Source organism: Tasmannia lanceolata, unplaced genomic scaffold (genome assembly GCF_043159265.1).
Source record: "Tasmannia lanceolata isolate RefF3 unplaced genomic scaffold, GAP_Taslan_0.1 ptg000024l, whole genome shotgun sequence".
Classification (NCBI taxonomy): domain Eukaryota; kingdom Viridiplantae; phylum Streptophyta; class Magnoliopsida; order Canellales; family Winteraceae; genus Tasmannia; species Tasmannia lanceolata.
Window position 1 is genome coordinate 14,188,866 of NW_027518701.1, and position 15,233 is coordinate 14,204,098.

The window sequence follows — 15,233 nt, forward strand, 5'->3', positions numbered from 1 at the left end:
TTTAAATTAAACATACATGAATAAAGTACGTGGAAATGTAAATTCATAAAATTTGTAATTCTAATTAGTCGCGAAGTCTTCTTTTCAACTTGAAATCCTTACCCATATTGACCCTTCTTCCCTAAACTACTACAATCATACTCTTTCTATGTACTTCTTATTTGCTTCCAACGAGGTTTATTTCATGTTTCATAATGACATTCCATTATCCCTCGCATTTACTCTTTACTTTCTTTAGAGCATTTTGCTTCTTGAGTTCTCTCTTTTCTAAACCCCTCGCTTCCCGCTTTCGCTTCTCGCACTCGCTTACGACTTTGGCAACTTTGCTTTCAACTGTCGCCACACTTTCGACTTCGCATTTGTCTCATCCAGGTTTAACCATTTCAAAAAATATCCACAGGCTCAAAACGAATTTGATCACCATCGTTGATCACTAATAGTTCAGTTTGGGGCTTAATTTTGTTTCCCATCTCTTCCAAGGCATGAAACATGGAAAACATAATATACATGTTATTTCGATGATTCCAACTTATATGCCACCTTCCCGATTTCATGCATGGGCAGCCTAGTGCACGAGGCTCCTACCATTGTGGGGTTTGGGGAGGGCTAGATGTACGCAGCCTCACCCCTGCTTTGCAGAGAGGCTGTTTCTGTGACCCGAACCCGTGACCACCAGGTCACAATGGAGCAACCTTCCCCATTTCATGCATGATACTATAAAACTCGTATAGCACGGATGAGCACAGTAGCTTGTTGATATCAACCACATATTCACCCAATCCTTGATGTTAAAGTCTTTTTCTGGACAATGTTTATCCACAAGTTGCTTCTCCTATTTTGAACCTACTGCAAGTTTGCCTCCATGTGCGTAAGGCAGATCTGGTCGTTGGTTCGTCCTATTTTGGAACCTGTAAAAGGACAAGGCCTGATCTACGATGTCAAGGAGTGGGAACCTAAGCCCAACCTTGAAAGCCTCCGCCTAAAAAGCCACCTCTCCTTCCACAGAACTCTCATAGATTCATTCCTCGTCTGATGGAAGACGAAGCTCGTATTCCTCGAAATCTGGTATTTCTTCCGGATATCATCCAAATCCTCTTGCTTCTGTCGACACTCGGAACTCATGGGAGGATCCGGCCTGTAAAGAAGGCCCTCCCCATCGCTCTCGCCCTCAAATCGCTCTGCCTCCTCGAGAGGCTCGGTCTTGATTACCTTACGACCGGCCGCCCCCAGGCTCGACGTTTGGAGGTCTCATATCCCTCACCAGACTCGTCGTGTACCAGCGAAACCCTAACTTGGGAACCACTAATGGCTGTCTCAGAGCCCCCTCCCCCCTCCCTCTATTCCTAGTTCTCTTGGCCACTGGTCCGGGCCCATACCCGCCTTCCCCAACCATGGCTACTGGAAGAGCGTCCACATCAATAACGGGGGCTCTGAGCCCCGGCCAAGTTTGAGAGCTCACTGTTTTGGACATACTAAAAATTCAAAAAGAAAGAAGGGGAAGAGAGAAGGAGAAAATGTAAGGAAGAATGAAGGGAAAAAGACTCATCGACAGTAAAAGAGCTTAGAGGAAAATCTTGCGGAGAAGATTGAGAAATCTCGACGGATAGGTGCCAACGCCACCAGAGAAGATGACCGGAAGTGAGAAAAGCTGCCTAAAAACCAAAACCTTATCTTGAAAAGGGCAAATAACGTATGGAAGAAAGATAACAATCATTCTGTTTATAGAGGAGACCCCAATCGTGCCAAGGGTCCCGTCGCTTCGGAAGGAGTCCCTTGCCATGTGGCACCTTCTGTATTGCTCCTGGGAGCCGCACTCATAAGTATGTCGTCATATCCTCATTAATAGGGATGTGCCATTACACGGAATGCCGCGCCGTCACAACGTTCCCAAAAGACGTTTTCTAAAAGTTGTGACATTTCAATTTCCTGCCAAAGGAAAAGATGCTCAAGTGTTGAATCTCATCCCTTAGGATTGAATTCCGCAAGAAGCCCGATAACCCTAAGATCGGACTCCGAAGCTCTAGAAGTCCTTCAAGGCTCGGGAGCGCTCGGAATCAGGACGCTCAAAGATCGGCATCGAAGAATGTCCGGAAAAACCACCTCCGCCCTTGGATGGGATTACTTTCCTGACCTTCCTACAAGCTCGGGGAAGTAGGGGCAATATGTTGGGGATGAAATCGACGTCTCGCGATGGGATCTCGACATTTGGAATGAAGCACGCTGGCATGTGTCCCCATCCACGTCGTTATCCGCCGCTCCACTGACACAGCTTCACCGCCTGAAACGGAAAGTGACCCCCCACACGCGCGATGCCATCATCATCTCTTATCGTATAGGACCACAACACTTGGTCCACACATTGAAAAACGGTGTAGGAGCTTTGCATTCTACAAAAGCCCCCACACTAGAAGAGATCAGAACTTTTTCTCTCTTCAATTCTTAGACCATCTCCCCATCGTCTTCAACCTTGGAAACCTTCAGATAAGCTTACATTTCTGTCATTTTATATCACTTGGTTTTCACTATTGTATTGATTTCTGACTTGAGTGCAAGGTTTTAAATTTCGGTTTCGGTTTCGAGCCGAAATTTCGGCGATTTCAATGGAAATTTTCGCTATTTCGGTGAATATTTCATAAATTTCAGTGGAAATTATAACATTTCGGTGGATCTCGTAAAAAAGGCTAAAAATGAAATTTCAACCTAAATTTTGGTGACATTTCGGCGAAATTTCGAAATTTGTGAAATTTTGCCGAAATCTTGTAAAGAAACGACTTCATGTAAATTTCGGCTGAAATGAAACGTTTTGGCTGAAATTTAAAACCATGCTTGAGCGTTCGAGTGGCTTCCCGGAGCCAAAGGCCCGGGTCCCCTAACGCTTTCTGTGTGAGTGCAGGACGGTGTAGATTGAACTCCTTCTAGCCCTCGAATCAGAGAACCAGATCTCGCCACTAGGCATGTGGCATCCAAACAGAGCCTTAGTTCCACCTATCTCAGTCCATTCTTCATAGCCATGTTGCGCAACGCTCTCTTCTATCCAGTATTGTCCAATAACATCTAGATTGGACTCGGAAAAAAGGAAGAGGGGTTTAGGTCACTCAAAAGTGCTGTGGTGGGTGCTTTCCAGGTATCTATCATCAAAGGTTGGTTGACAATGAGCAGATTGCTTACTCCTTGAGAAAGAAGGAAAAAGGGTATGGACATCTGGCTCCGACGATCTATGCAAATGTAGAGACACAGGTGAGCGGGGAAGAGGCCGAGATTTTACTGTGATTTCCTATCCGTCCATAGTTTCTGGCGAGAGAGGAGGGTGAGAGAGTTCATTGTGGAGAGGAGAGGAGCCAAGAGTGTGGAGTGTGAACCAAACATTGGAAAATGGTCATAAGTTTGGAAAACCTTTTCCTTTCTTCCATCTTCCTCCATTTTCCTGTCAATCAAACTGGCCCTTAGATTTTTTGGTATTCCATCCCAATCTTCATCGTATATTTAAGAAATGTATGGTTAGTGTAACCACTCGTCTTTTGATACCCACTGTGATGGTTCAGTCTAAAATCTTACCAATTGGTCGGTCCTAATCATTCCATCAGTGGACTTTTGGCCATTGAATGTGAATTTCCGGCTCTTTTGTTTAGAGTGTGCATTTGCAGGCCATTAATCAGATGACCACCGGTGAGATTTTGTACCATGGTCCATCGATGGTGGGTCACACAAGGGTCGAAAAGTTCCAAATGTAGAAAGCGGTCTGAAGACGACTAAATTGACCTCAATTTAGAACATGGAATGGATTATGGAAGAAATAAGAATCAAATTCTTTCATAGTTTTGTTGTGTTTTTCTTTTTCTTGTTAATTTTTTCAATGTAAAAATGAGTTTCAGTTATTCTCAATTTCTTGCTTTGATCTTAGGATTAGGTAGATAATTGTAAATGGAAGTCAATTCCTTCTGTGATCTTAGGATTAGGTAGATAATTGTAAATTGAAGTCAATAATGTTAATTTTTTGATTGTAATTTCATTTTGTAAACAACCTATTTGGTTATTATTATTATTATTATTACTATTCCGTAATTATTTATTTTAGTTTCTGATGGCTTATTCGTTAATGGAATTTTACTTTTGCCTATTTGTTGAACATTTTTCTTGTATATTTAAAGGTTCTGCAAGTGTTCGTATAGGCCTTGCTCATCAGCAAGCTCCTTTTAACATTCCTCAATGTATTGCGCGTTATATGAGTGTATCGGAACAGGGACCTAAAAGAACTGTGCAAGATCAGGTAATAGAAGGATATCATAGAAAAAAAAATTCTTTGTGGATAGAGCCAGTTTTCTACATTCTTAATATCACTTATTTCTTTTTTTGGTTTCACATGTTCATGGTTTTATATATTTAATGCCCTTTTTTTTTCAGATGCTTAATACTCATATTACTCCGTCTCAGCACTTGGAACGTGAGAAGGCTTATGATATTGTATGGAAAAGATCTGCACTTGGGTTTGCTTCTACTTTATTCTAACCTATTGTCTTAGCCCTGTGCTTATTAGAAGATAATAGTTTTGATTAACTCCCTTATACTTTTATTTCAGATTGCGTCATTGCTGAAGATTCCATTTTTGGATGAGGAATCTGTGAACAACTCTTTCCCTCGCAAAGTATGTGTAGCCAGGAACCACTAACTTGGTCTTTCTTAATTTTAGTATGAAACTACAATGGAAGAAGCCGTCTCTAATGTTTCTATGACACCTCCTATATTATAGTTGCATATGCATACCACACTGTTATTTGTTTTTGAATCGTTTTTGTGTATTATTGGTGGTTCCATGATGAAGAGATCGTATTTCACTGTCCCTTGCACATTTAGTTGTCATTTTGGTTTCATTCTTTTCTTTTTTATACCCGGAATTGTGCACTAAGGGCCCGGGGCGGACCCGAAAATTTTATTAATACTCAAAAGATTGATACACTGGTTTTGAGGAACCCATCACGACGGGACCCAAAAGTCCAAAACTAAACAAAAACAGATCTACACTAGACATGTTTCAATAAATGATTAAGGAAAAACTATCATCCTCAGATGAGGTAAGGCCAATTTATCACTTCTTCTAGCTCCTCTCGCTACTCTGGGAAGATCCCTCCATTTGTAGTACTGCCTGTTATTTTGAGTAATACACCCCTCATTGACTAAAGCGCCAGCCGCTCCATTCGCCTCCCGATAAATATGAGATATGGTTGGAGAAAGATCCTGCATTAGCTCCTTAATCTCATTCCAAAAGTATTTTATTCTCCACGGTATATGGAACTTTGATTGGCCTTTTCCACTATAGTTTTGCTATCGGATTCAATAGATATATGATACAAATTTAGTTTTTTACATAATCTTAGGCCATCTAGAAGGGCCCTACACGCTTCCGGCATACTCGATCCAATTCCATAGTAGTGGGAGAATGCCACAACCAAATTAGTAACTTCATCTCTGATCAATCCTCCTCCACCCGATCGCCCTGGATTCCCTTTAGCCGCTCCTTCTATGTTGAGCTTATATGGTCCTGGGGGCTTGAGAGACTAGTAAATAGTCAAAGCTCCTCGACCCTCAGCCTCTATGCTAGTAAGGTTGAACCAGTTCAATATCTCCCAATCAGCCCTACTTATTTCTTGCTTAGCTTTGGCGTGCTTATACTAAGGTCGTAGCTAATTTTTAATCTTCCACTCCTCTATTAATCTGATTTGAGAGTGCTTCCCTTCCATTCTTCTATTACACAGCTTGAGCCATATCTCCCATAGGCCATAGCGTGAAGTGAATAGAGCAGTTGAGATCATCAACTTTGCTATTACCTTATTGTTTCTCCCGTCGGCGAACCTGATCCACGCAATTAATCTGTGGTGAACAGTTTGATTTACGCAACTGTCTTCTTGATATAATCTCATAAATGTTCCCCCACAACGCTTTAGCCATATCACTATCAACAAATAGATGAGTAAGGTTTTCTTCTTTCGGTTGGTGCAACAAACACACCTAGATGCCATGTGCACATGAGCCTCTTTGATCCTGCTGCCCACAGTTGCTGCATTCTTAATTATTTTCCACACAGGGATGCTCACTTTTGAGGGTGCTCCTTCCAAAATGTTTGGAGCCAATTCCACTCTCTCTTTAGTTTCACGAACAAGATCCCAAGCAGTTCTCACTGAAAATGATCCTGAATGGGTAGCGCACCAAACCAATTCATCTCTGTTGTCGTTAATCTTCATTTTTGTGTTTATAATCTTTTGGTAAACTTGGGTTGGAATTAGCTGTTGGAATAAATTTATTTTCCAACTCCTTATCTCTCAACTGCTGGTTCATATCAATACCAACCCTTGAATTTACTAGTTCTATTAGCGGTTGGTTGCCTATCCACTTGTCAGTACAAAAATCCAATGTTCCTTGTCCTACACGTCCTGCAACCCATCTGCTGTTTCGGATCCAGTCTTCACGCACCGTAAGAGTTTCCTTCCAATGCCTCGAGCTAATGGTTCTTATTGGAACCACATTTAAATGTTCCCCTTTGGTAGACATGGCTTTTAACAGTTTGCTCCATAATGAATCACTTTTATGAAGTCGGTGCAATGCTTTCAATCTAAAAGCTCTACAATAGTCCTCAAGAGATTTGATACCAAGACCACCTTCATTTAAAGGTTTGCAAATGTCGTGCCAGGTAATCTAGTGTCGTTTATTTCTCTCCTCTGATATGCCCCACCAAAAATTGGTGATTGTTTTATCTATCTCCTTAATAACAGCCTTGGGAGGGGTGATGGCCGATAATAGGAACATAGGCATGGAGATGAGAGCTGAGTTGATCAAAATTAATTTACCACCACTTGACAACAATTTAGCCTTCCACCCCATCACTCTTTCTCGAATTTTGTTTATCAACTTGTCATAGTAATCCATCCTCATTTTTCCTTTGAATATAGGAGCTGCCAAATAGGACACTGGACCAGTTCTATGCTCAAATCCTGTAGTGTTTCCAAATAATCTCTGCCTTGCAAATGTAGTTTTTCTGGAACAAATAAAGCGACTCTTTGTTTTGTTGATTTTCTGGCCTGAGGCTTTCTCATACCTGGATAGAAATCTCAACACAACACTCAAAGTGGATTTCATAAAAATTATCGCATCATCAGCAAAAAGACTGAGTAATAGGGATGGACCCCCTCGGATGGCCTTACCTTATAGGAAATCTTTGTTAAGGCCCCTACTTAGAGCCTCCTCCACTAAAATGAAGAGACTCGGCGATAGAGGGTCTCCCTGCCGCACACCTTTTGTAGAATGAAGCATCCGTGAGGTTCTCCATTGATGAGGACAGAATACTAACAATTTTGGATGGTTTCCACAATTAAAGATCTCGTCTCTACTGAATCCAAATTTCTCAAGCAATTAAAGAAGAAAATCCCAATTCAGTCTATCATAGGCTTTAGCCATGTCTAGTTTCAGACTAACATTACCACCCCCGCCTCCCCCCCGCCCCCGCGTGAGACACTTTCAATCTATGTGGTGCATCATTTCTTGGGCAATGTTGTTGTCTGTAATACTTCGACCTTCGACAAATGCGCCTTGCTGAGGAGAAATGAGTTTGGGTAGAATAGTAGCCTGCCTTGGCGATAGAGGGTCTCCCTGCCGCACACCTTTTGTGGAATGAAAGCATCCGTGAGGTTCTCCATTGATGAGGACAGAATACTAACAATTTTGGATGGTTTCCACAATTAAAGATCTCGTCTCTACTGAATCCAAATTTCTCAAACAATTAAAGAAGAAAATCCCAATTCAATCTATCATAGGCTTTAGCCATGATAAGTTTCAGACTAACATAACCACCCCTGGCCCCGCCCCCCACCCCCGCGTGAGACACTTTCAATCTATGTGGTGCATCATTTCTTGGGCAATGTTGATGTTGTCTTTAATACTTCGACCTTCGACAAATGCGCCTTGCTGAGGAGAAATGAGTTTGGGTAGAATAGTAGCCTGCCTTTGGACTATAGTTTTAGCTATAATCTTATAACATCACCACCACGCCCGCGCCGGGACACTTTCATTCTGGTTGGAACTTCCAAACAATTCCTATTCAAACATAGTCAAAACTTTCCCTTTTGAATTCCAGAAATTTTGGGGTGTTTTGATTGGATTTCCAAGTTTCGGAAATCCTGGCAAAGAACCCTGTGTTGGTTGGAATCGTAAAAAAATGCAAGAAAAATTCTAATTACGACATTCTATTGGTTCTTTTTTTCAAAAAATTTGCCCCTCAAATGTTGATTGTTTTATGATCGTTCAGGGGCTTTTAATGTAATTTAACCTTACCAATCAAATGGAAGCGTTAAAACACATCGAAACTCCTCTTTTGCATACATTACTATTTTTTAAGTTTCTAAAACCCTATCCGAAGGTCAAAGACGACAATTTCTCAACATATTTTTTGTTCATGCTCTCCTACACCTAACTTTCCATTGCATTCTACAGTTAAGAGTGTCCTATTTGCCTCCATCAAAGTTGTGATTCGAGGTGGTATGCTATTTCTGTTTTCTTTTACCTTATTTCAGTTTTTCCTTCCATTTTCTTATTTGTAGAAGGTACCCCATATATATATATATCCTCGTATATTTTTCGAACCAATTTGGTTCGAAAGCTGTAGCAAATAAGAGCCCTTCTTTTTGGCCTACGATGGACTTTTGAACATGATTTGAGACACGTAATTGTGTAAGGGCACTCAGCTAATGCAATTAGTTGAGCTTTGAATGTTTCAAGGGGTCCGTGGCGGATTCAAGGGCTAATTGCAGAAATCCTGGACCTTATAAGAATTTTGGAACCCAGGATTGAACATAAAAGAAGATCGGCTAATTATGCGCCGGACATCTTAGCAAAAGGAGGAGTATCTAGGGAGACCATGTTGGTCGTTGCTTGTTTTAATTCTGCATCTGTACTTGGCGTGGGACATCTTGTCCCCTCCTTGATTATTAATGAAATTGTCAATTTTCGAAAAAAAAAAAAAAGGATATCATTAAAAAGAGGCATACAGTAAGGATTTTAAAGTGGGAAGCAGGCCTCTTGTCAAGATTTGTAAGTCCTTGAGTGTGGAAGTAGTTGATGAGGTGGGATCATTTTTTTCAAGGGTTATACCATTTAGCGTTGGTGTTGGTAATGTGGCTATAGTAAGATCTTTGATGTGTGAGTCCCTTTTTGTGTCGTATTTAGCTGTGTTTATAGATCAGTAATGTATAGAGTTGTTTGGTTTGGGATTGTAAAGATACTAGAGGTAAGAAGGTGCCATGGGACCTTACTGTTAGGTTTAGGACTTTGAAGGATAATAGGTTGGATATGGTGTATATGAGTCCTTAAGAACTCTCATCAAAATGGATTGGTGGTGGTATGAGAGATCACAAGGGTGGTGTCTGATTAACCATCTCTAGGCCTATTGGTGTTAAGGACTCAAGCGAGGCAAAAATCCTAGCATGCAAACTAGAAATATGAAACTAATGATAGAATAATTTTAGGGTTATTTCCAAGTTGAAGGGGATTTTACCAATGTAAATTATGTGGTTAGAGAAGCTAAGGGAGTTACTTGTCATGCTTTGTAGAATTTGTAGGGAGGGTTCCTGGTAGAGCCAATTAGAATCAACATTCATTACACATTATTCAGGGTTGAACACCAAGGCCGACTCTCCAGCCACGGAGGGATTTACTTATAATTTTTTTGGTTGAGGTTTGTGTCACAATAGTTTTGGTACGAGTTTTCTCCTTTTGTAGTTTTCTCTCATTGTTTTGTTATATGACCATCACAATCATTTGATTTTGTTTTATTCTCTCTCAATTCAACTCAACTCAACTCAACTAAGGCTTTGTCCCAAACTAGTTGGGGTCAGCTAATGAATCCTTTAGAAAATTTTTCATGAAGAAGGTGAAAGAATCTACTCGGCTCAAAGTGACTAAGTCTAATCTCGACACTAGTTGGGTTTGTCTACATGGATCATTTTCTTCCATTCTCTCCTATCCAAGGTCATGTTCTTTGTTATGTTCCTAGCCATCCCGCCTTTCGTCACTGTTTCCACCCAAGTTGTTTTCGGTATGCCCCTACCACTTTTTACTACATCAACTTGGCACGAGTCACTTCTTCTCACTAGAGCATCCAAAGGCCTACCTTGGATATGCCCAAACCATCTTAAGTAGTACTCTCTCATCCAAAGGCCTACGTTGGATATGCCCAAACCATCCAAAGGCCTAGAAATAAAACCTTGGTTCATATTTACAGCAGCAACAACCAAAAAATATAGATGACAATAAAATAGGAAGTAAGGCCCCCTTGATAGATGACAATAATCGGTATTGGCGGTACGACAGAAGTAACGCGCTTGATATTTGATCTGGCGGAAGCACCTTAAAAAGTGCGTTGCTGTTGGATAAAATATCAAGGATGGTACCGCCAACACTGATCTACATGCACATTCACCGTATAAATTCTCCAATAGGGGTATATTAGAATGCATACTTCTTTTGGGCATTTCATCGAACAATAGCAGCGTTCACCGATAGCCTGAATTTCAGATGGTTTCAAGAAGCAGGTGATATACTTGTTGGACTAAATGTCATATGGTTTCAAGAAAGCAGGAACATTTATCGAAGAGGAACATAAAGACTCAAATATATATTCATGGATGGAAATTAAAGAATTATATATATATATATATATATATATATATATATATATATATATATATGAGAAAAGGGTTGCTGGTAACGTTACCATCTAGCTTAGCTGCACTCGAGTGCATAAAACAAGGTCGGGCCCACATGTTTTGGGTGATCCTAAGCATTCATCTCAAAGGCCCCACATGGATGGGGTGTGTACCAAAAATCAGCTCCATTGGATCATCTTAGGGTGTCCATTTGTGGTGGGGAAATGGACAGATACTGTTTGTCCACAAATCTGATCATTTTTTCACGCCACAAATGAAAGGGTTAGGATGATCCAACGGAGCTGATTTTTGGTACACACCCATCCATGATGGGGCCTTTGAGATGAATGCTTAGGATCACCCAAAACATGCTGGCCCACCATGTTTTATACACTCGAGTGTGGGTCCACCATGTTTTATGCACTCGAGTGCAGCTAAGCTAGCTGGTAATATTACCAGCAACCCTTTTCTCTCTCTATATATAGATACTGGGATCCTAATTACCAAACAAAAATAAGGCCCTGGACCCAAAACCCTAGATGCAAAACAGAAATCCCAAAACAGAAACGAAAATAAGGCCCTGGAATAGGCTGTAATGCAAAGGTTGACCCCAATCAATGGCTTCCATAGCCTGCAGGTGAAGGAAATGTCTTACCCAGTACCAACTGCAGAGAAGGTAATAAAAGATGTCATACCAAAGGAAAGTGGAAACTCAGAAATTGATGGAAAGATCCATCTCTACATGATCTTTTTGTTCAAACATTCCCCATTCTCCACGTCAAGCCCTACAATTATCACCAAAACAAAATCAATGAATCAAAAATCTATAAATAAAGAGACAGGATTAGGAAAACAGAGGAAGGAAGAAAAAAATATTTTCTTTGAATCAATAAAATCTCAGAGAAAGAGATCGATTGAGTTAAAGTACCTTGAAATGGGATCCTGAAACTTGGAGAAGCTTCACCAATGTCGAGCATGTGAGCCCTTGTTAAAAAATGCCTCTTTTCTAAGCTCTTTGAACTCTCAGGTTAGGGTTTCTTAAAACCCTATAACCTTCCATGCTTGAAGCACATAAATCACCGAATAGAGGTCTGACGGAGGGGGTATTATCTGAGAGAGAGAGAGAGAGAGAGAGAGAGAGAGAGAGAGAGAGAGAGAGAGAGGGGGGGGGATGCCAAAAAGGGGAAAATCATGGCTTTTGGTAAGTGGCATGCGACATTCATTATTTTACCCTTGCAAATAGATATTGATAGTATAAGAGTAAAGGGGTAGATGGTAAAAAAAAATCGGAAACTGATGGTTGCTTGTAAATTTGACAGAATTTACAAAAAATAGGAAAAAATACTGACTCTTCTGCTATATAGTATATATATATATTGAAATTAATAAATGCTAAAGTATAAAAGAATAAATAACGCCTTAAGCTTTTGAAGAAGTCGGTAAGTTTCTAACATGGTATCAGAGCCAAAGGTCTCGAGTTCAAACCTTCCTGATGTCAAAAAATCCACATGCAGTGGTCCGCCCAAGGTGGGACCACATGTGCCACGCGTTTGCCAAGTGGGCCACACGTGAGGGGGAGTGTTAAAGTATAAAAGATTAAGTACTGCTCTTCTCCAACAGCTTAAGCTTTTGGAGAAGTCGGTAAGTTTCTAACAATATATATAAAAGAAAGGATCGAGAGAATATTAAATTTTTTTTGAATGGCTAAGAAAATATTAATATAAGAAAGGAAATTATCATAATAGTTCCCAAAGATCGAAATTCTTGATCAATGGAGGAACAATATCACCATTTTTTTCAATTATTCTCTTTGAAATTAATATATATATATATATATAAAGAAAAGAATCAAGAAAACTCCAAAACTCCCCAATTTTCACAAAAAATGTCCTAACATGAGCTTCCTACAAAGCCTTGTAGTGGCGTGAATAATGTTTTGAATAATGACGTACAGTGTTGTGAATAGTGACATAATAGTACCGTGGGAGTGGAGTGGGCCTTCTTTTATTCTAATTCATTTAGGAGAATTCAGTGGAACTTAAAACAAATACCTATTATACCCCTATGACTCATTTAGAACCGATAACTTAAATAAAGTTACTTTGGTACTAAGGATGTGCCGCTTCTGAACTTCTCGGCAACCATCATTGAATTGAAATTTTTTTCCTTTTGTGTACTACTTTCTGCCATATATCCTTTTGTGTACTACTTTCTGTCATATATTTCAACTCATCATGGAATGTGAACAATTTTTTGCCCTATAAAGATGCAACTTACATATATGCAAATAGGATCACACCAATTTGTATGCAGATGGGACGTGTGGATGGATATAATCCACAGAGTGGCAGGAGTGATTCAGCTTTTAGTTGGACAAGTGTCATCAAGAAGAATCTTAGTTCTTCTTTGTCAATAGGTAACATTGAAACTGCTTTGACCAATTCAAGTTCATTTAACTATTTTTCTCATGTACTTATCAGTTGGCTATCTTATTGTGTACTTGGATTGGTAAGTGCTTAAATATCGAATGTCGTTTCATCCTTCTCCATATTGAATTCTACGCATCTTTCATTTCTAGTACTTGTTAAGCTTCCAACTCTACCACCCTATGACAAACTGGCATCAGCTAGTACAACTTACCCAATTTTTAGTTGAAAGTGAAGCCAAAGCTTGCCTGCTTTGGGTTCTTGTGATTGCTTCTACTAAACTTAAGCGTGATACACCTCCTGTATGGTCGGATCCAGTAACTGAGAACCTAACACAAGATCAATACTTATGGTACACCTCAAGCTCTGGTCAGCATATATATATATATATATATATATATATATATATATATTTTGAAAATTGACTTCTATTAATCAAGATGAAAATCGGGGGACAAGATGTCCCAAGTCCCAACCATACAGCAATTACATCCCCAATAATAAAACAGAAGAAGTTACAAATGCAGCCAAAAATTAGTGCATTGGTATGTCTGGTTCAAGTATCACAGACATCGACTCCCTCCTCATGCCTTCCTTTGCCAGCCCATCTGCCGTTTCATTTGCTGTTGTCCTCCGATGAGAGATTAGAGGCTGAATGGCCCGCACCAGGTCCCTAATTTCAGAAATCAAATCGTGAATATGCCACGGGCCTTTGCATCGATCATTAGCCCATGATATAGCATTTACATAGTCACCCTCCACCATTAGTTGCCCCTCATGTTTTGATGGAACCATCCCAGTCCAAATAATAATGCTCTAACTTCTGCTTCGTTGGCGTCGCATGATCCCACGGGCCCCGAAAATGACATGATAATCTTTCCGTTTGAATCTGTTATAACCCCTCCGATACCGGCTAAACCAGGGTTGTCAATAACACTACCATCGAAATTCAATTTGAAGCAACCCGGTGGCGGTGCTACCCATCTGGGTAAAATCTTCTCTTTCTTTTTCCACTCCCTTATTATAGTGGCCCAATTCCTTAGCATTTCCACAGTTCCATAGGTGATCTTCTTCTTCTCCTTTACCCATGAGATTAGCTCAATTTTGGTGTTGAGCTTTACCCTATTCAACCCCAAAGATGCATCCTAAAAAATTATGCGATTCCTTTCCTTCCAAATATTCCAGATAGCCGCGTAAGGGGACAGCTTCCACAATGCTAGTCCTGTTTCGTCTAGCGGGATTCCAACTCAGCTTCCTTTCCTTCCAAATATTCCAACTCAGCAACAGACTTCTGATACTCCTTGGAGAGACCCATGCCATCCTGAATGATCTAATAATATCGACCCAAATACTAACATCCTCTTTTTTAGTCTGTCACAGGAGTTTATACATCTGTTAACTACCGTCCAAGCGAAAGTTGCCACTCGCGGAGGGGCATTGGTCTTCCAAATGGTGGCTATTCGTTTAGCACCCCTCCTCCCTTTGTTAAGATCTTCAAAGAATGATTTTACCGAGAAGTCTCCGTCAGGGCTTGGAATCCACACCTTGACGTCGTTAATGAATTGGGAGCAATAGAGTTATTTAAGATATCCAGCATCTCCGCCAAATTGTTAATTTTTGCATCCTTCAGATTTCGCCGGAGCCTGATGTCCCAAAAGCCCCTACCACCATCATTCGCCCGAACCAGGTAATCCAAAATCCGAGCTTCACTGTTGGTTGCTAGCCGAAACAAACTCAGGAAAGCTTTTTCTAACCTCCTGGGCCCAACCCACTGATCCTTCCAGAAATGCACAAAGTTACCCCTACCCACTTTAAATTGGACAAGCTGGTCGAAATTTGATCTTACTTCCGTGACGGATCTCCACACCCCTGACCCTTTTCCTACAGCCGCCCTACGTGCATTCCACCCGCCCCATTCGCTTCCGTATTTGTCCCCAATTACTTTGTGCCACAAACTGTCCTGCTCTTCACCGTACCTCCATAACCACCTCCCAACAAGTGCTTTGTTACGTAGCCGTATTTTTCCGATACCTAATCCCCCATGCTTCTTCAACCTTGTTACTTTGTTCCAATCCAGCAGATGTTTGCTTCGTTTCGATGTTCCCCCACCGTCCCAGAT

The 15,233-nt window shown here is 40.7% G+C and overlaps 1 protein-coding gene across 5 annotated transcripts in view; it reads left to right on the top strand.

The window, feature by feature from the left end:
- ARP9 (actin-related protein 9) overlaps positions 1–15,233 on the top strand; it is a 117,312-nt gene that overhangs the window by 4,738 nt on the left and 97,341 nt on the right. For 4 of the 5 annotated variants that reach the window (XR_013238581.1, XR_013238580.1, XR_013238582.1 and 1 more), the window contains exons 3-6: positions 4,149–4,267; positions 4,402–4,461; positions 4,577–4,642; positions 13,002–13,104. Coding sequence is in view for 1 of the 5 variants with exons in the window: in XM_077367722.1 (XP_077223837.1) it covers positions 4,149–4,267; positions 4,402–4,461; positions 4,577–4,642; positions 13,002–13,104 (348 nt within the window). In the remaining 4 variants the exon portion in view is untranslated. Of the gene's footprint in view, positions 1–4,148; positions 4,268–4,401; positions 4,485–4,576; positions 4,643–13,001; positions 13,105–15,233 lie in introns of those variants that run through there. The other variant, XR_013238583.1, reaches the window with a different exon arrangement.